Here is a 22128-nt window from a genome sequence, read left to right on the forward strand (position 1 = left end):
GTTAACTTTCCTCGCTCACACCGAACAGTCAGTGGCGCTAAACTAATGGTGGTGAGGAGTCATCTCTAACAGCCGCACGTCTTCCAACGTTAGCTGAAGCCGAAGTCAGAAAAAAAAGCTGTTTGTTTGTTTGCTTCCTTGTGAACAAACATGGGCCCGAAAAAAAGAGGAGCAAAGAAAAGGAAAAACGAGCAAGATTCAGGAGCACAGAAGGAGGAAGAGGAGCCAGAGGAGAGAGGAGGCAAGAGGAGAAAGGAGGATGGAAATAAGAAGTATATTGGAGCTCATGTTGGCATTCAAGGTAGTTACTCCAACAGGGGCGTAGCTAGGTGGTGGTGGTGGGGGAGGGGGGCAGCCCTGCTTCCAATGTTAAAGGGTATCAGGTCAACATATCACCTATCAACAAGTAGCACATACTTGGTCAACAAGTTGCACTCATCAAATCAGCAAGCGGCAAGTTTAATTTTGCTCTAAAGTTGGATGTTTTAAATTGGGCTTCTATGGGAACGTGCTTTGTTTTGTTGCCAGCCTCAAGTAGCCAATCTAGGAATGCACTTCCTGGTTGGGGTCAAAATATGAGCTTGAGTGTTGCCACTTGCGTATTCTACATCTGCACAAACAAGGACTGCCCACGGTGGGGGGGTCAGAAGTGTACAGGGCCTGTATGCACGAAGCAGCCCAAGGCTAAAAATATCTCCTAGTGACATTGTTCTAAGAAAAATCTTAGAATTTCTGAGACATTTCTTAGAATTTTCCCTTGGTAAGGTGAAAGTTGTTCACAAACCACCTTAGGCCTTAAGAGAGCTCCTAAGGATGCTAAACTGATAAGAGTAGAGAGGAGGACTTTTAAGAAGCCTAAGAGTGTCTTAAGAAGACAAGCTGGTGGAAAAGACAGAGAGGAAGCAGAGATATTCTCCGTATGTAGGATGACAGTGAAGTCAGTAACATTCTACTAGCTTGAAATTGTTTAGGTTCTTGTTATATACACACATTAATATTATCATTATTTTATTATTATAATCAGTATTATTGATATTTTATTATTACTTCTATTTTGTCATTTGATTTTTAAATGGACAACAATGGAAATCAGTGTTTTCACTTTCTTGTCATGCAATTTTAATGCATTTACAATTATATACTTACATTGAACTTATTAATAAACTCACGCACCCACGCACACTTTTAATATGTAGATAATCTCCATGTGAATGAGATATGTTCAAACATCTTCAAGCTGTGTAACAATTAATTTTGTTGTGAACTGCGTGTAATGAAACACAGAAGAGAGCTTTTGTCTTTTTGGCACTCTGCCACTAGGAGGCGCTCTTATTTTTCAGATAAAACAACACAGGGACGGCATCAAACCCAATACACTTTTCACTTATGTTGACAACATGGTAACACTTAACTCACTAAACCAATTGAAAAACAAAAACACAGTAAATCAACAACACTAACAAAATTTTAATTTAACATGAACTACAATAGCAACATTTAAAACCCCCAAACCCAGAACTCCCATAATGCATTGTAGCACAAGAATTTACAGGTTTAGCGACCGGCCTGGTGATTGCTCCAATTTATTTGCCGAGTATCATCATCATGATATTATTTTCATGATTACGCATTTCTTAATGCATGTTATATGATCGGATGATTTTACCGTTCATTCAATTGTAGGAGCGCAGAGTGCATTTATTTTTTTTATTTCTCCTTCCCTTTCCATGACAACCAATCACAGCTCTTACAGGACCACGTCATACCAAGCAACGTGGTCAACACGCCTCCTCACTAAGATAGGACTTTGTCTCCTTCTTGCTCAGACTCTGACACCTCCTGGCTCACTCAGGTGAAGATTCCTTGCCAAGAAATTTTAGGCTAAGTTAGGAGCTCTTTGAGAGGACTTTGAGATGCTTTGTGCATACAGGCCCAGGAGTTTAGTCACTTTTATTTACATTTACTAGTGCTGCCAGCTAACTCGTAGCATGGCGTGCTATGACTTGATCAAGGTTCGACTGGTGGCTTAGTAGTTAGCACTGGTGCCTCACAGCAAGAAGGTCGTGGGATCGCTTCTCACCCTTTCATTATGGAGTTTACACGTTCTCCCCATGTCTGGATGGGTTTCCTCCAAGCACTCTGGTTTCCTTCCACAATCAAAAACATACTTATTTAGGGTCTGCTCCTTTCTATACCCCTGTCCAAGGCAGCGTCTCTACATCTGGAGTTGGTCGCCGGGCGCAGGACTGTGGCTGCTCACTGCTCCTAGTGGTTGGATTGTGTCTAATTGTAATTAGGATGGTTAAATGCAGAGGACAAATTTTGTTGTATGTGTATAATATGTACAATGGAAAAGGCTCTATTCTATTCTATGAGTTTGTAGGTGATGAGTTGACTGTAAACCTGTTACAGGATGTCGTGTGTTATTTAACGTACCGTGCAATAACACACCAGACATGGGGTCAAATACTTTGCATTGTATTTAAATACAAATACTTTAGATTTTCGAATTCCAAATACAAATACTTTGTACTTTTTCAAATACAAATACTTTATATTTTGAGTATTTCAAATACAAATACTTTCTTTGAACTATAAACAACAAATCAATACAAAAACTGATAAACTGGTGACAATTTATTGTGAAAATAGCATGACCAAATACTATTGATAAGTAAAGGATTGAATGTTTTATCACAAATTCACTATTATAATATCACAGGCAATAATCAAACTATCACAATATATATTCTGTTTCCATCAATATTGCATCCTTTTGTATCCACGATATCACAAAACAATAAAATGTCATAATAAAATGTCATATCTTCTCGTCTCAGCATATTGTATTATTGTATCTCAATCACAGTAACGCGGAGCTTATAGTTTCCTGGTGTGTCTCAACCCAGTGTCACAGAGATTCCCAAGTTTGAAAAGTATTTGAAAAAGTATTTGTAAAAGTATTTGGAAATACTTGGGATCGGCGATGTATTTGAAATACAAATACTTTGAATTCAAAATCAGAAAATACAAATACTCTGAAAAATGTATTTTCAAATACACATACTTTTGTATTTGGCCTCATGTCTGCAACACACCATCAAAGTATTTGTAACTGTAAGTCTAGCTGTGCACATGTGGTCGCTGATGTACTTTATTGCTAATTAAACCTCTCACTAGGTGAGTCAGCAGGTGTATTTCCGGAAAACGTTTTTCTCGGCAGTTCTTGGTGGGCTGACGTTATCATTTGGGCTCAATAAACTTGTCAAAAATGTTTTTACTGATGTGTAGTACTGATAACTAAGTGTACATGGAATGTGAGTATTTTACATATAGCAGAAATGTGTTTTTAAAAATTCATTTGAATACATTTGAATACACATTTTCAACATAAGCAATATTGTTGTCTCGCCAGTTGCAAAGAGGACCACCATGGCTGTGGAGTTAACTCGGTTACTCAATTTCCTCCCAAGTGAAAATTCCGGACCGACGTAGTGTTCAAGTCATTTTTCCCCAAGCTGGAGGTCGTAATCTCTGAACTTTCGAGGATTGTGAATGCAAGAGAATTTCCATCTGAATTCCGAGCCAGAAAAAAAAAAACAGCCTGACCACATGTTCAAATTATTTTTTTCCAAGTTGGAACTCGTAATTTATGACTTTACAATGTGTTGTGAATGTGACAAAATTATACATCTGTTCAAGAAGCTGTTATTGAACTTATCCAGGAACTTCCTGAATGTCTGGGTCACTTGAGCTGACAGAAAATGCCTCAAAGGCAAAGGATGGCCATTTGGACTGTGCCCCTGCGTAAGCGTGCTCGTCATTCTCGTGAATTTTGTCAGGTTCTTAGAGTGTGAACTTTGTTAAAAGTTGCTCTGTGGTTCCCTGAGCCTTTTTTATTTCCCCAGGTGGAATTTGGAAAGCGGTGGAAGCCTGTGTGGAGATCGGTGGGAGGAGTTTTGCTCTGTTTCTGGGTTCCCAGCGGTCATGGAAGAGGCCTGCGCTGGACCAGACAGCTGCCGCCAAATTTCAGGAGCACTGTTCCCTACATGGGTTTGATCCCGCTCACATCCTTCCTCACGGGTCCTACCTGATGAACTGTGGCTCTCCGAAAGAAGGTTGAACCTGTGAATCAGTTCACCCTCTCAGTAACCAACTCTTATCCAATATTCTTTATTGGAGCCTGACTGATATAGGTTTTTTTTTTTTTTTTTGGTGGGGAAGGGGGGTGCGATACCAATATTTCGGAGTAAGAAGTTTAAAATATTGTTATACTGTATCTGCTGATATATACATTTAAAAATGGCAACAACTTCTAACATTTTGTTATTAAAGCCTTATGACAAAAAATGTAATTGAGGTTTGATGTTTTACATTTTAAACATGAACTTTATTATAAATAACAATAAATATAAACAACCAATCAACAGGCATTATGCTGCCTTCAGTCAGATTGGCACTCACCATGTTGCATCAGTCAGCATTTGCGTAAAATACACTTCTCATTGGCCCAGCTTTGTTGGCACTATAGCGACCACTTGTCTCCCGTCGCTGTAAAATACCCACTCTGAGTGAAAATGAATTGCGACTGCTTGCTTTGCCTTTGTCTCACTAATATGACCAAAGGGCGATGGGGTCCGAGCCATGCTTGAGAGCATTGTAAACAATGCCATTGGAGTGCCCTCTGCAGGACAAACAATATAATGACACCATTTTCAACAGCCGGACTGTTTTTCTGCATTGTTTATTCAGTAAAATAAAAGTTTTCATATCAGCAAAAATAATGCCGAGACAGATATGTTGGTGAGAGGCTCTATTGTTTAGTTAATTTTGCAAATACTTTCCTCTGTCCTGGTCTGGCGTCCTCCTTATTTGTGCACCGTGTTGTTGCCAGATGTATTTGAGAAGAGCCAGCTCCTGCTGGTGGATGAGCTCAGCCGCTGCAGCCTGTTAGGCCTCAACCTCTACAACTTCCACCCGGGCTCATCGCTGGGCTCCATCACCACCGAGCAGTGCATCGACAAGATAGCAGGAGCTGTGAACCACGCCCACCAGCAAACACCAGCAGTGGTTACAGGTACAAAGAGTACACAAAATAACAGGAACACCCTACTAATAGCGAATAACAAGTGTTATCATATACCTAGAAATGATACACCAATATGATTGGATAAAACACTAAAGAATAAATAGCAATACACCCTTTTCGCGGACAGGTAATATTTTTCATACCACCCGAGTAATCAGGTGTGAATCCACTTAATGTGGATCTTGACTTGTCCAATACATTAATGCATTTGTAGGATTTAAAGATGTCAATACTGAGTATTGGAATGTTGAGGAGAATTAACTAGACTCAGATTTGGTGCATAGAGATTTTGTTCTTTAACTTCTTTCCCTTTGGGGTTTTTTTTTTGTGTGTGTGTGTGTGTTTGTTTTTGGTCAGTGTTGGAAAACATGAGCGGTCAGGGCAGCACGGTGGGCGGTAAATTCTCTGAGCTGAAGGGCATCATAGACAAAGTGAGAGACCAGACAAGAGTAGGCGTGTGTCTGGATACCTGCCATGCCTTCGCAGCAGGTAAGGGAAAGTTGATGATTGGTTTCTGACATGGTGATCAGAAATTGGTTACTATTCATAATTGGAGTTTCTTGCCTATCAAACCATTAAAAAGGAGTATATCTCTGCATTGTAGTATCAGACTGTGTACTACGCGAAACTCTGGTGAGACACTAAAAATCAGAGTGGTTTACATGTCGCAATGATGTCTTTTTGGAGAGATACTCTCTTGGTCGAGGAAGAGTTAAACAAATTTTGGTGGTGATCTGAGTCTGACTGAGTTTGGTGCCATTTGGCACTGCCACAGGCCGCGTTTCAACTATACGCACCAAAGAGAATAGAGTACCAAGAGACGACACTCCAATGAATTTTAGACAATAGCCACTGGCGGTACTGTGGGAGCGCTGCCACCATCTTGGACTGCTGATGATAACACCAGCATTCATGATGGTGTAATTTAACATCCTTTTTTTGTCTTGATGGACCATTTTTGGAGTTTGTTATTTTCATCACAAGCAGAATACTGAAGATACGATGGAGAGCCGTGATGAACGCTGGGACCGTTGTTACTAATAAAATAATAAAAAAAACTTTTAGCTCTGCAGTGATTTATTTTCTGCTTGTTGGCAGCTGAGAACCACACCCAGAGGGACTTCTTTAAAGACACTGCGGTTATTCACACGCAATTCCACGATAAGGAATTAAAGTACTTCCAGACATCTTATGTGGATAAGAACGAAAGAAGTCATGGTGGAATCTGTTGCTTTGGGGCTTTCTATTAAGTGTCACCTCTTGGTATTATAGTCGCTTTGTTTACACAGAGCAGGTCTTGCGTAGCAGCGTTCGATGCAGCGTCCTCCTGAGTAGGAACACCACTTGGAAAAGTTAGGAGAAGTTGAATTTCTTTTCCAGAGCTTGGACCTCCCAGGTGCCTCAGTCCTGCTGGCGCCACACTCAGGATGGCCCGGGATACACCCAGAGTAACTCAATGAAACTCTGGGTACACTTAGCGAATACTGCATCCTCAACTCATGATATCTCAAGGGAATTCTTTCTGTGCGTGGGTAACTTCATCTCGTACCAGGTCATCTGGAGCAGAGAGCGAGGTAGCTAATGTGTTTGGGAGTCCGGTTTTGCTAGTGAAAATTTTGAACTGGTTCAAAACTAGCACAGAACCTTTCCTGACTTGTCCTGGTCTGTGCCAACCAGCATGCTAATGTACCTCAGCACACAAGCAAGCCATGATGAGGAGCTGCTTGAGAAAACGCAACGCAGAACTCTGCCGGGTGTGAGCGCTACTTTTATAGTTCACTAGTACACATGGTGTGGTTTTCTCCTTTTGTGAAACATATCACCATTTATACTGGACTTTGTTGCATCATCAACACAGTGCATGTAACATTACGCTAACTACATTTAGCATTAGTATGTGCGGTCACACTAACCACAAAAGGCACCAACCATAATTAAAATTATCTGTGGTTGATGTGTTCTTTAGAGCCCCTTCACATATAGTGCAAATTTGGGCAATTTGCACACAAAGTGCGCATGAAGTAGGAATTATGTGCAAAACATGTAGAATTATAGCTGCTTCTAACGCCTCGTACACCTGTTGCTACAACTATTTGCGCACACCAGTGGCTGAAAGACAGAGTGTGCACCGTGAGAGCCCATCGAACCCTCTCGCGGCAGGTGTCGTCCAAATTCCAACTGACACGCACGAACGAACACCGCTTGCATGGCACTTAGAAAATGTGTGGCCATTCGCACTGTCATCACGAAAACAGTCAGCAGACAATCACTGTCAAGCTGGATGTGAAATTTGTCTAAGTGCCCCACACTGTGAAGTTGCCGAGTGCAGACGTGGCATGCCAGAGTGTCGGATCCCCCCGCACAACACGTGTGTTTCATGCGCTCACCCCCCCAAAAACATCTCTGTGTGTGTGTGTGTGTGCCCCCCCTCCCCACAGGCGATGCATCTCTCTTCTGATCACAGTGACATCTTGGTCTGTGCGCTGACAGGACAGGGGGTGTGGCTGGCTGCCCATAGCTGTTGAGACATCTCCGGTTCTGGACACCACAGCTGCAGCACATGTCCCGTGTTTTGACGGATGCGCGCGTACGTGCGGAAATACATAAAAACATATATCGCTTTTGCGATGGGAGGAGAAACGGACCGTCAGTCCATTTGGACACGCAGCAGGCGATCTGAATGTCACGTCTGAGAGGACAAGCGTGTCGGGGAGAGGGCTGTGAGCGGCGCGCCGCAGGACCATGACAAACCAACAGCATGACAAACACGCCATTTTCAGTCACGTATCTGCAGAAATATGCTGTACCAAACGCCGTTTGGTTAGTTATCACAGCGCTTTTTTTTCTTTTTTTTAGAAAATACGTTTATCTGCTTCTTGATTTTTGTCATTTCATGCTCCTGTTACAAGACAGTGATTGTAGCGTAGTGGTAAAGTTTCTGTCTGGTAATCAGAGCATGTGGGTTTGAATCCCATGGCATTTTTTTTTTCTTTTTATTTAACCGTGGGCTTCTGTATTGCGTCCCCCTTTTATATCAACCCAGTGATATTCACTAATTATACAGCTGGTTTTTATTTTATTTTCCTCCACATCGGCGACACGATGTGGCGCACCTCATCCCATGGAACACAGTTGCTCGCACTGTGTTCCTGCTTGAAAGACACCGTCGCGTGCACAGTCGCACCAGGATCGTGCACATCTGCCCGTCGGTGTGATGTTTCGTAGTGCACTCGTACGAGCTCTACTGCCGTGAGTCACCCTGAGTTGTACGTATTCGCACTATGTGCGAAGGGGCCCTTAATGTGGCCTGTCAATCAAATGTAGCATGTTGATCTATCAAGACCCAGAATACATCACACTACGCTCCCAAATCTAGGAATCTGGATTGGAAGTTACAGAAAAATTTGATTTGTTTGTACAAAAATCATGAAAAGTTGAGAAAGATTTTTCCAGGAGTACAGCATGATTTATATTTATTTTATTTTTTTAAACCTTTTCCTTTGTGCCATTTGAGGCTACGACCTGGCCAAACCAGGAGGAGTGAAGGCTGTCTTGGACGAATTTGATCAAGAAGTGGGTCTTCACTATCTCAAAGCGATCCATCTGAATGATTCCAAAGGTGCACGCAGGACTTCAACGCCATCCTTTATTATTAAATCATCCTGCAACTGGAGGTTTAAATTGGTGATAGATTTTTGGTAAGAATTTTACTGTGCAACCTGGTAAATGTTAAGTTTTCACGGTTTTCAGGCAAACTCGGCTGCCACCTCGATCGCCATGAAGACATCGGGAAAGGTCACATCGGAATTGCTGCTTTCCGTGACATCGTCAACGAGCCCAGACTTGACAACATCCCTCTGATCCTGGAGACGCCTGGACGGTGAGATGAGCCAACAAACAAATGGATGTGTTTATCCGTAATGTCAGTTTGCATCACTGTGTTCTTCCTCCGCAGGCCGGGGTTCGAGTACGCCGAACAGATTCAGCTCCTCTATTCCTTCAGTGAGAAAAAATAAATAAGACGACTCCAGACGATAAAACAGCAGCTCAACAACAAAACAAATGAAATGTTTCAGCAAGTTTTCCTTACAATCTCATTTGTCTTTTACTGTGTACAGTTTAATAAAAGCTGATGATTTATGTTAAGTGACAAAATGATTTTGAAACGTTTTTTTTTCTTTTAGCTGTGTTTCATACAGTGAACACTAGAGGGCAGCAGAAACATACTGAAAAAATATTTAGGCTGTTTCTCTCATTAAAAGAATAATAATAAAAATAAAAAACGCCCTTTAAGCAGGATGTGCACTGGAGCAAATATAATAAAATGAAATATTCCTCACAGCAGTGGTTCATTTTTATAGTACTAAATATGCATCTTGGTAAATATAATTACAGATCATGTCCCTGCAGAATACAGTTGACTGCTTTCTGACAGAATTGTAATGGAAAAATTGCCATAAAAATATTTCAAAGGATAAGTTTGGCTTTTATTGCTTTATTAAATTGATTTATTTGGTGGTGGTGGGGGGGGGGGGGGGGCAGAGCTGAGAATACCCAGAGAATGTTTGCTGTGAATCTGACATCTGCTTAGTTGTTTCTGTGCAACATATTTACAAAACTGGAAGAGTAGATTTTGTTTAATAGACTGATTGTATACAACATGAATTTATATATGGAACAAATTTATACATATTCAGTTTCTCTTACTAGAAGTAATTTTTTTGTTTGTGTGTTTTTTATCCACTGCTTATGTCACACGAAGAAAAACATTTTTTCTCACCAATAATGTTATGTTGCGAACAGATTCCCCCCAAAAAAGTAACAATAACATTATATAGACTGGAAACTTTTAATTATCATTGCACGTACATGGATAGATCTGCATTTAACCCAAAGTAATTACAGTTTGACACAATCCAACCACTAGGAGCAATGGGCAGCCACAGTCCACAGTTTTTTTTTTCTTTCTTTTTTTTAGATTTTTGTAAATTTCTTAAAAATAAAATGAATCACATATACATAAATATTTACAGTCTTTGCTATGAAGCTCAAAATTGAGTTCAAGTGCATCCTATTTACACCGATCATCTTTGAGATGTTTCTACAGTTGGAATCCATCTGGGGTAAATTCAGTTGATTGGACGTGATTTGGAAAGACACACACCTGTCTACATATAAGGTCTCACAGTTGACAGTCAGAGCACAAACCAAGCATGAAGTCAAAGGAATTGTCTGTAGACTCTGAGACAGGATTGTCTTGAGGCACAAATCTGGGGAAGGGTACAGAAACATTTCTGCTGCTTTGAAGGTTCCAGTGAGCACAGTGGCCTCCATCATCCATAAATGGAAGACGTTCAGATCCACCAGGACTCTTCCTGGAGCTGGCCGCCTGTCTAAACTGTGCGATCGGGGGAGAAAGACTTTAATCAGGAAGGCGACCAAGAACTCAATGGTCACTCTGTCAGAGCTCCAGCATTCCTCTGTGGAGAGACGAGAACCTTCCAGAAGGACCATCTCTGCAGCAATCCACCAATCAGGCCTGTATGGTAGAGTGGCCAGACGGAAGCCACTCCTTAGTAAAAAGCACATGGCAGCCCACCTGGAGTTTGACAAAAGGTACCTGAAGGACTCTCAGACCATGAGAAACAAAATTCTCTGGTCTGATGAGACAAAGATTAAACTCTTTGGCGTAAATGCCAGGTGTCATGTTTGGAGGAAAACAGGCACCATCCCTACAGTGAAGCGTGGTGGCAGCATCATGCTGTGGGGATGTTTTTCAGCAGCAGGAACTGGGAGACTAGTCAGGATTGAGGGAAAGATGAATGCAGCAATGTACAGAGACATCCTGGATGAAAACCTGCTCCAGAGCGCTCTTGACCTCAGACTGGGATGATGGTTCATCTTTCAGCAGGATAATGACCCTCAGCACACAGCCAAGATATCAAAGGAGTGGCTTCAGGACAACTCTGTGAATGTCCTTGAGTGGCCCAGCCAGAGCCCAGACCTGAATCTGATTGAACATCTCTGGAGAGATCTGAACATGGCTGTGCACCGATGCTCCCCATCCAACCTGATGGAGCTTGAGAGGTGCTGCAAAGAGAAATGGACCAAACTGCCCAAAGATAGGTGCACCAAGCTTGTGACATCATATTCAAGAAGACTTGAGGCTGTAATTGTTGCCAAAGGGCCATCAACAAAGTATTGATCAAAGGGTGTGAATACTTGTGTACTTGTGAAATACATTTCAAAAAACTTTTTTCACGTTGTCATTATGGGGTGTTGCAAGTAGAATTTTGAGGGACAAAAATTAATTTACTCCATTTTGGAATAAGGCTGTAACATAAAATGTAGAAAAAGTGAAGTGCTGGGAATACTTTCTGGATGCACTGTATGTACGATTCTGCTTTTAAAAAAACATGCATGTCAGCTACAACACAAACAGAGAAAACGAGTTTAGAGCCGACCTCATGATGTCATAAAAATGTGTGCGTGTGTCTTTGTGATGCAAAAGTAGAATTGGAACTGGAATTAGATCCTGATCTTAATTTTTTTTTTTTTCCCCCCCAAGTGTTCCCTGACCCAAGGACAATCTCTTCACAAAATTCTGTCAATAAGTGCTCTGGGAATCTGGGAATTCCCAAAACTTTCTTTTCTGAATCATGCATATTGTTCTCGATCACAACACACTAATAAAAACACACATTTATTTTTATGAATTCCATGAATGAATTGTTCTCCTGGGGGATTTCAACGCCCACGTGGGCGGCGACAGTGAGACCTGGAGGGGGGTGATCGGGAAGCACGGCCTCCCCGATCTGAAACCGAGTGGTGTTCAGTTGTTGGACTTGTGTGCTAGTCACAGTTTGTCCATCACGAACACCATGTTCGAGCACAAGGCTGTCCATAAGTGCACGTGGCACCAGGACACCCTGAGCCGGAGGTCGATGATCGACTTTGTAGTCGTATCATCTGACTTTCGGCCACGTGTCTCGGACACTCAAGTAAAGAGAGGGGCAGAGCTGTCGACCGATCACCACCTGGTGGTGAGTTGGATCCACTGGGAGGGGAGGAAGTCAGTCAAACCTGGCAGGCCCAAACGTATCGTGAGGGTCTGCTGGGAACGACTGGCGGAACCCTCTGTCAGGGAGGTCTTCAACTCCCACCTCCGGGAGAGCTTCTCCCAGATCCCGGGGGAGGTTGGAGACACGGAGTCCGAGTGGACCATGTTCTCCACCTCCATTGTTGATGCGGCGGCTCGTAGCTGTGGTCGCAAGGTCTCTGGTGCCTGTCGCGGCGGCAATCCCCGAACCCGGTGGTGGACACCGGAAGTAAGGGATGCCGTCAAACTGAAGGAGTCCTACTTATCTTGGTTGGTAGGTGGGACCCCAGAGGCAGCTGACAGGTACCGGCAGGCCAAGCGTGCCGCAGCCCGTGCGGTCGCAGAGGCAAAAACTCGGGTCTGGGAGGAGTTCGGGGAGGCTATGGAGGAGGACTATCGGTCGGCCTCGAAGAGATTCTGGCAAACCGTCCGACACCTCAGGAGGCAGAAGCAGCTCTCCACTGGCACTGTTTACGGTGCGGGTGGGGAGGTGTTGACCCTGACTGGGGATGTTGTTGGGCGGTGGAAGGAGTACTTCGAGAATCTCCTCAATCCCATCGTCACGTCTTCCGAAGAGGAGGCAGAGACTGGGGACCCAGAGGCAGACTCATCCATTACCCAGGCAGAAGTCACCGAGGTGGTTAGAAAGCTCCTTGGTGGCAAGGCTCCTGGGGTGGATGAAGTCCTGAGTACCTTAAGTCTCTGGATGTTGTGGGACTGTCTTGGCTGACACGCCTCTGCAACATCGCGTGGCGATCGGGGACAGTGCCTCTGGATTGGCAGACCGGGGTGGTGGTCCCTCTGTTTAAGAAGGGGGACCGGAGGGTGTGTTCCAACTATAGGGGGAATCACACTCCTCAGCCTCCCTGGTAAGGTATATTCCGGAGTACTGGAGAGGAGAATTTGACCGATGGTGGAACCTCGGATTCAGGAGGAGCAGTGTGGTTTTCGTCCTGGTCGCAGCACACTGGACCAGCTCTACACGCTCCATCGGGTGCTCGAGGGTTCATGGGAGTTCGCCCAACCAGTCCACATGTGTTTTGTGGATCTGGAGAAGGCGTTCGACCGTGTCCCTCGGGGCACCCTGTGGGGAGTGATCCGGGAGTATGGGGTCCGGGGGCCTTTGCTAAGGGCTATCCGGTCCCTGTACGACCGCAGCAGGAGCTTGGTTCGCATTGCCAGTAGTAAGTCAAACCTGTTTCCAGTGCATGTTGGCCTCCGCCAGGGCTGCCCTTTGTCACCGGTTCTGTTCATTATTTTTATGGACAGAATTTCTAGGCGCAGCCAGGGTGTAGAGGGGGTCTGGTTTAGGAACCACAGAATCTCGTCTCTGTTTGCGGACGATGTAGTTCTGTTGGCTTCGTCAAATCAGGACCTTCAGCGTGCACTGGGGCGGTTTGCAGCCGAGTGTGAGGCGTCCAGGTTGAAAATCAGCACCTCCAAATCCGAGGCCATGGTTCTCGACCGGAAAAAGGTGCTTTGCCCTCTTCAGGTCGGTGGAGTGTCCTTGCCTCAAGTGGAGGAGTTTAAGTATCTCGGGGTCTTGTTCATGAGTGAGGGACAGATGGAGCGTGAGATCGATAGACGGATCGGTGCAGCGTCTGCAGTGATGCAGTCGCTGTATCGGACCGTCGTGGTGAAGAGAGAGCTGAGTAGGGGGGCAAAGCTCTCGATTTACCAATCGATCTACATTCCGATCCTCACCTATGGTCATGAGATTTGGCTCATGACCGAAAGAACGAGATCGCGGGTACAAGCGGCCGAGATGAGTTTCCTCCGCAGGGTGGCTGGGCGCTCCCTTAGAGATAGGGTGAGGAGCTCGGTCACTCGGGAGGAGCTCGGAGTCGAGCCGCTGCTCCTCCATATCGAAAGGAGTCAGTTGAGGTGGCTCGGGCATCTTTTCTGGATGCCCCCTGGACGCCTCGTTGGAGAGGTGTTCTGGGCACGTCCCACTGGGAGGAGGCCCCGGGGAAGACCCAGCACACGCTGGAGGGACTACATCTCTCGGCTGGCTTGGGAATGCCTTGGGGTTCCCCCGGAGGAGCTGGGGGAGGTGTGTGTGGATCGGGAGGTCTGGGCGGCTTTGCTTGAGCTGCTGCCCCCGCGACCCGACTCCGGATAAAGCAGAAGAAAATGGATGGATGGATGGATGGATGAATGAATGATTTTTTTTAATTGCTGAGGTTTAGGCAATTAGAAAAATTATTGTTTCGCCTGTTGTAATGGCTGCTTTGTTCAAGCAGAGATTAATTTTGGGCAGGTCGGTTTGTGTATGGGAGCATGCCTGAACCATCTCTATCCTGGATGGCAACCACCCACCCAGACAAGCAGTCCATCCCCAACTTTTGAAAGTACCGTAACCATTTATCTGCAGCAGTTGAGTGAAATGTGGGCGTGTCCTTGGCTCTCTCCACACACAAGGATCCTCCTCATGTTGGATCATGCACAGAGAAAAACCCCATATGGACGAAACCTCATGGCTGACGTTTCCTCACAATGCAAGTAACACAGCACGTCTTAGTCTTTTGATGTAACTGTTTATTTGACACAAAGTCATGATAGTGGTGCCCAAGGATCCTCCAAAGAGACCCAAGATGTGGAGCTGTTGCCTTAAGTCACCGGCTACCATCCAAGTCTCTCAACCACACAGTGAGACCGAAAGCACTGGGACCCTGAAGACTTGGACCTTCGTTCTCCTGCAGATATTGGCATCACGAAACCATCCATAGACGTCATGACTCCATAAGATCTTCTCCAAGTATGTCTGGACCTCAAAGGCTGAGAACCCAGAGACATGAACGTCGGTGCAGAGAATTCCAGCATTAGAAGCTTTACTACCAGGGCATGTTCTGCACGTCCATTTTGAAAAGCTTTCTGCCTTTATTTTTATTAGTCAAGTCTGAAGTCGGCGTGTGGCGTCTAATCGAGTGGGAAAAAAAAAAAAGACTTTAAAAATCTGATGAAAACTTCATCCACCAGCTGCTCCAAAACAAACCGCTCTGTGATTTATGCTCCTTTTTGGTGCTTTTAGAGCCTGTTTCTTAATTCATTTGATAAGTCACAGCAGTAGTTTCCTGCCTCTGTTATCCGGGCACTGGAGAATTTGACCTGACAAGTTTTTGTTTTTGTTTTTTTTTGTTGTTTTTTTTTTTGGTGGACCTGCAACAGTCGCAGCTTTTGGATTTAAGTTTTCATGAATCAATGCATGTATGGGAATACGAGTATCAACGGCGAGTGTAAAATAAGAGCAGGTCCAGACAGAATGTCTTTCATTGGGGGGGGGGGGGGTGTTAACAGAGACAGGAAGTGTAGGTGCCTGGTCCAAGAATGTCTGCTTCTGGCCCCACCCTCAGGAAATGCCTGTGCAGCGTGTTTCGAGTCTGCACGGATGAAAAAGACATCTCCTGCTCATGGAGATGGATTCTGGCTCTGAGGATGGATTCTGGATGCTGGTTCTGGTCATTTTGTCCTGTAATTGGACTGCAGATGTCTGATGGCTTTCAGGAGTGTTCTGGTGACCTGGTTGGGTCAGGAAGTGAAATCCGGCAAAGACTAGACAATGAAAACACACTCCTGAATCATTTTTTCGGGGGGGGGGGTTGAAAGCAGCTCTTTCCATTCTGTAATGATCTTGAGATGTGTGGTATTTTGTTGGCGGTTTGTGTAACGTGCCCACGGTTTGTGAGAGCTCATAGGCCGTTTCTTCTCTTCTGTCATGTTATTAGACGGAATATTTTCCACTGCAGCTCAAAGCCACTGATCTAATTATACCACTTTATAGTGCTTCCAGATAGGTTTGTTTAGACTATTGTAATGTCCATCCAAACATCTTTATAAGATACGACCACACACTCCGAGAACGTGACGGCCAGTGAGACGAACCTGAAGCTGAAAGGGAAGCGCACGGGATCACCGGAGAGGTCTTCAAACACAACTTTCCCAAAGACATGAACAGAGTAGTCTTCTAGGGAGGCGTCACGTGAGTGTTCTGGTAGCAAAAAATTATTTTTATGAATTTCAGTATGCTCATCACAATCATTGCATTTCCGTGGACCCGCTTTAAGGAAGCTAAATATTTGTATGAATAGTTCCTGCACAATTCAACACTGAAGTTTGATGCATAAATTTGGTTGACGTAATCAAAAGCTGTCTTGATGCCTACACAGTTAGCCTAGTTATATTAAAGAACATTTTTTAAATGGGCAAAATTAACAGTAAAAAGGGAACCCCAACAAATTCTGACTATCATATCTTGGAATTTAGGGTAGTAAATGGGGTAAAAACAGAAAAAGCTGTGACAAAGCTTAATTTTGGTTTGCACAGGGGTCAAAAGTTAAAGTTGCTCCAATTTTGGCAAAAATTTATGCAAATTATTGGTTGAGTTAAAAGGGTTTTAAAAAGGAACAGACTGCTCAATCTGTCACGCTTAGTTATTATGTTACGGGGTGACGTATACGTCATAGAATCCAATGGACGTTGACCTTATTTGACCTTTACTTTGGAGACCAAACATTCAACACAGTCAAAACTGTTACATTTATTAATCCCATTTGCTCAACCAATAATTTGCATCACTTTTTTATCTAAATTGGAGCAACTTTAATTTTTGACCCGTTTACAGGCTGAAATTGACCTTTGTCATCATTTTTGCTGTTTTTACCCCATAACTTCATAACATTCAGTCATAGATGGTCCAAACTTTAACTTAACTTTTTGGAATCTTTATGATCAGACAAATGATATGGTATATGTTTCAAGATAAGATTGGGTTTTTTCAATCTTGACCTCTGTGTAATTCTTCACTGATGCCTGCAGGACATTAGAGGTCATCTCCGGGATCCCTCCATATTTGATAATAAACTTTATACCATATGCCAACACTCCTAAGATTTGGTGTTTATCACAAAATGCACAATATCTTATATATATAGATATGGGCTTAGCCGCTACACTACAACCGGTCACTGTACCTGACTAATGAGAAGATTTTAATCAAATCTTGTGAATATGTTGTGTCAAACTGAGATAGCAACTGTTAACTATAGAGACATATCTGCAAAAATGGGTAGCGCCAGAATATTTTAATATTTTAATCAAAGCCCGACTGATATGGATTTTTTTGAGGCCGATGCCGATAACGATATTTGGATGAAAAAAATGCAGATAATCGATAAATCGGCTGATATGCCGATAGCCGATATATATATATATATATATTTATGAATAAAATGTTCTTTTTGGACCCTTAAAAAAGGTATGAGCTAAAAGCTGAAGCTTTGTCCTCATATTGATTAACTTTATAACAGAGAAGAATTTTCAAGTTCAAAAAATGCAATCAAGAATTAAACCTTTGTGAAATTAGCAAATACATATCCTTAAAAAGGGTTGTGAAATACATCTGATCTTGTACCTCTTGTTACTGGAACTTAGATATAGGTTCAGGATAAGGATATAGATCCTTATAAACTTACTTGTATGCTTTTGTCAGCCGATCAGTGCAGTGTGACTGCGAACTACAGGGGCCGGTGATGAACACATTTAAGCAGGGGTGTAAGCAGCTCTCAGCTGAATGGAGTCAGAGCTCCATTTACTGGGCAAACGGTGCAAGGACATTTTACATTGCCGACACAAACATTATTTCAGTAATTGTTCTGTTTATGAGAAATTATCGGCGTTCTATCGGCAAAATTTTGGCCGATAGTGAGAACTTTGAAAAGGGCTTATATTGGCCGGCCGATATATCGGTCGGGCTCTAATTTTAATGCTGCAAACTCTGGCAGACATGTGCACTCTCATTAGTGCCCTTCTATTTGCAACTGTAAGTGACCTTTCAAAAGGTGCCACTGGGAAATTAAAGTGCAAATTAAGTGTGTTAACTGAAGTTAAAAACAAAATCGCCAAAGGTGAGGAAGATGCATGATTACGACTGGAGAGACGGATAAAGAAAAAGAGGGGAAAATGAAAGAGAGACGACTATCTCCGTCTTTAGTTTCAGTTTATACCCACAGATTGCTCCATGTGCCAGTAACTCCCAGTGAAGATGCCACACACTCGGCACTGCTGCCGGCACCACAAGCCCACACAAGCCTCAGAAAACACATAAACATGAGCACAAGAGCGCAAAAGAAATCCGAGCTGAAGGCCAGGGTGGAGTCCACCCTGCACAGTCAGCAAATCCTGTATTTTTGTACCTCAGCAGCAGCAGCAGCAGGCATCAGAAGGCACCTTTAAGATAAACCATTTCATTTCTCAGTGTGGAAAAAAGAAAGCTGTTATTCTTGTTGCGTGGTCAAGTGAGTGGTGTGGAACCAGGCTGGAAAACTTCAGTATATTTATTTACTTCTCCTGCTCATCTGTGCTCAGGGTGCAGCAGAAGCCTGTCCTCAGAGAGAAGGTCATACAAGTTCTGCAGTTTTGTCACCGCTTTGATCCATTCTGCACTGCTGACATCTCACATGCACCTGAGGACAAAGAGTGAATAAAGTTCAATACCAGCCCAGAAGCTAAACACTGTCTTCTGACGTTATTACACACCTGGCGATCAATACGGTCAATACAGTTCAGTCCGAGTGTCTGAGGTGGAAAGTTTTGCTGAGCAGACCTCTCTTAAAAAAAAAAAAAAAAAAAGGGAATTCAAAGTTGTTTCTTTAATACCATATGAAGAGGTTTTGTGATGGAGTATGGCACCACCTTTAGTCTGCATGAAGTCCTGCACAAAATTTCAACTCAGTGCAATTTGCCACATTCCGACTGACTTGCACTTCAAGAAGATGAAGTAATCATCCCACTAACAAAAGCATTTGGTGCATTAATTACATTTACAAGCTTTTTACAAAATGCATCGACCACCGAGAGCAATTTGGGGTTCGGTGCCTTGCTCAAGGACACTTTGGCACACTTAAGTGTTCAGGGATTGAATCAGCAAACCTTTGGTTAATGTACAACAACTCACTCTACAACCTGATCTACACTTGTGGGGGAAAAAAAAAATCCAACAGTTCTCAAGATGGAGTTGGCTACTACACATAAGCTAACTGTGTGCTAATCCACTGTGAGAAAATGCTACTCAGCTTCTGTAAAACCGGCCCCAAAACAGGTCAGTTTATATTCAGCTGGAATGAAACACTTGACAAAACAATCCCTTGAAGTATTTTTTTTTTAAAGCCAGTTTAGATATGATAGCTATGATAGCTACTTTCAGTTATGACAACGCCATTCCAAATCCGCTAGCTGAGCTATAGCATGTATCTCATGTTGAAAATTATACATTTTACTTGTTTGTATAATAATTATTTATTCAATCCCCCGCCAAAAAACAAACAAACAAACAAAAAACATACAAAGAAAAAAACAAACACCAGATGTCACTTTTGGCTCGGCCGCTAAAATTTACTAGCTATAATTTTGGTGTGTGTGTGTATATATATATATATTCAATTCAATTCAATTCAATTTTTTTTTATATAGCGCCAAATCACAACAAACAGTGCCCCAAGGCGCTTATATTGTAAGGCAAGGCCATACAATAATGATGTAAAACCCCAACGGTCAAAACGACCCCCTGTGAGCAAGCACTTGGCTACAGTGGGAAGGAAAAACTCCCTTTTAACAGGAAGAAACCTCCAGCAGAACCAGGCTCAGGGAGGGGCAGTCTTCTGCTGGGACTGGTTGGGGCTGAGGGAGAGAACCAGGAAAAAGACATGCTGTGGAGGGGAGCAGAGATCGATCACTAATGATTAAATGCAGAGTGGTGCATACAGAGCAAAAAGAGAAAGAAACAGTGCATCATGGGAACCCCCCAGCAGTCTAAGTCTATAGCAGCATAACTAAGGGATGGTTCAGGGTCACCTGATCCAGCCCTAACTGTAAGCTTAGCAAAAAGGAAAGTTTTAAGCCTAATCTTAAAAGTAGAGAGGGTGTCTGTCTCCCTGATCTGAATTGGGAGCTGGTTCCACAGGAGAGGAGCCTGAAAGCTGAAGGCTCTGCCTCCCATTCTACTCTTACAAACCCTAGGAACTACAAGTAAGCCTGCAGTCTGAGAGCGAAGCGCTCTATTGGGGTGATATGGTACTACGAGGTCCCTAAGATAAGATGGGACCTGATTATTCAAAACCTTATAAGTAAGAAGAAGAATTTTAAATTCTATTCTAGAATTAACAGGAAGCCAATGAAGAGAGGCCAATATGGGTGAGATATGCTCTCTCCTTCTAGTCCCCGTCAGCACTCTAGCTGCAGCATTTTGAATTAACTGAAGGCTTTTTAGGGAACTTTTAGGACAACCTGATAATAATGAATTACAATAGTCCAGCCTAGAGGAAATAAATGCATGAATTAGTTTTTCAGCATCACTCTGAGACAAGACCTTTCTGATTTTAGAGATATTGCGTAAATGCAAAAAAGCAGTCCTACATATTTGTTTAATATGCGCTTTGAATGACATATCCTGATCAAAAATGACTCCAAGATTTCTCACAGTATTACTAGAGGTCAGGGTAATGCCATCCACAGTAAGGATCTGGTTAGACACCATGTATATATATATATATATATATATATATATATATATATATATATATATATATATATATATATATATATATACACACACATACATACTCGTATATGTTGCTGTTTTTGTAATTTTAGTATATTTAACTTACAAGCTGACCAGTTTGTGTAGAATAAAAGTCGCAAGATTTGTCACTTGTTGCTAAATAGGATAAGAAAGGTCAAAAAGTCACTATATCTTGTGACAAAGATGGTAAATTTGCAACGTTGATTGCAGACTTCCCAAAAACCATTAAGACCTTGTGACATCTAAGATATGTATGAAGAAAAAAGAAGGGAGAAGGATTAAGGAGGCTCGTGTTGATGATGATTGTCCTAAATAAGCCAGGTTAGGGTCTATATGACTCCCCATTGACGGGATACCAGTTGGACGCAGGTTACTTCCCCAGTCAAGGCCAGAATTAATGTCCAGCTGGGTGAACTGAGAGGTTTCAATCATAAATCCATTTATTCAAAGTAATATTGTATGAGCAATTTCTGTGGGAAAAACGCTAAATCTGCAAACAGTTAAACACCTCTTTGCTTCCGGAGCAAAGGTCACTGAAGACCGTAGAAGACTTCTAACATCACACACTATATAAAAGAACCCTGCTGTGGTTCTTTTCCTTCATCCCTGCTTTTTCCTCTTTCATTCCTTCTCCATGTCCCTTCCTTCTCTTCCCGTTGGCTCGGGTCAGGAATGCTGCCCAGTGGTGGCTGGGAATCAAGCCAATGGGAGATCGGCAATAAGAGCGCCGCGCGAGCAAAAAGATGAGCAAAAAGAGAGGTGGGAGTGGAAAACAAAGTCCACTGACTGCAGCAAATTAAAATAGAAATGTGTTACCAAAAAAGCAACCGTCTCCGCCCAGTGATGCAGAAACCACCAGAAGGAAAGCCAAGTGAAGCCGAAAACGCAGGAAGCCCCAAACTCTGCTCATTTTGTCATCATATTGAAATAGTTATATACACACAAACACACACTCTGTTATTTAGACACCACTGAGCCAAACATATTGAGAACTAATTACAGTGAAGCGAGCAAAATCACACCATCGCCACGTGACAGACTGTCTGAGGTCAGCACCAAATAACTCACAATACAGCACTTTTTCCCCCCTAGTCTTTAGAAAAGCCTAAAGATGTACGATTTAAAAATGAAGTTAGTGACTGAACTGATAAATGACTCCATCACATCCAAGTTAACTTGATAACTCAAAAACAACAAATACTACCATCTTGTAGGTCTTTAACAAGGATAAACTAGTTGGATTTGTCCTCACCACGGTAGCCAACGTGCTCACTCAGGGTAAGATTAGATTGTCCTCTTGTGGAGCACCTTGGAGCGACTCATGTTGTGCTTTGACTCTGTATAAATAAACTGAATTGGGCTGAA

The 22128-nt window shown here is 42.9% G+C and overlaps 1 protein-coding gene across 2 annotated transcripts; it reads left to right on the forward strand.

Annotated features, from left to right (window-relative positions):
- The first annotated feature begins 5 nt into the window (after positions 1-5).
- On the forward strand, positions 6-9239 carry si:ch211-141o9.10 (probable endonuclease 4). 2 transcript variants are annotated; one of them, XM_034194004.1, is made up of 7 exons: positions 6-301; positions 3909-4118; positions 4895-5077; positions 5447-5578; positions 8604-8708; positions 8840-8969; positions 9045-9239. In XM_034194004.1, exons 1-7 carry the CDS (start codon positions 151-153, stop codon positions 9103-9105), a joined length of 972 nt encoding a protein of 323 aa, XP_034049895.1. In that variant the 5' UTR covers positions 6-150; the 3' UTR covers positions 9106-9239. The 2 variants fall into 2 exon arrangements, with proteins under 2 accessions (XP_034049895.1, XP_034049896.1); XM_034194005.1 differs by lacking the exon at positions 8604-8708.
- Positions 9240-22128: the final 12889 nt, after the last annotated feature.

This window comes from Thalassophryne amazonica, chromosome 18, assembly GCF_902500255.1.
Source record: "Thalassophryne amazonica chromosome 18, fThaAma1.1, whole genome shotgun sequence".
Lineage (NCBI taxonomy): Eukaryota > Metazoa > Chordata > Actinopteri > Batrachoidiformes > Batrachoididae > Thalassophryne > Thalassophryne amazonica.

Coding starts and splice junctions, on each gene's coding strand:
- si:ch211-141o9.10 (XM_034194004.1), top strand. CDS start 151: ATGGGCCCGAAAAAAAGAGGAGCAAAGAAAAGGAAAAACGAGCAAGAT. Junction 5,078..5,446: donor AACACCAGCAGTGGTTACAG/GTACAAAGAGTA, acceptor GTTTTTGGTCAG/TGTTGGAAAACATGAGCGGT. Junction 8,709..8,839: donor CCATCTGAATGATTCCAAAG/GTGCACGCAGGA, acceptor CACGGTTTTCAG/GCAAACTCGGCTGCCACCTC.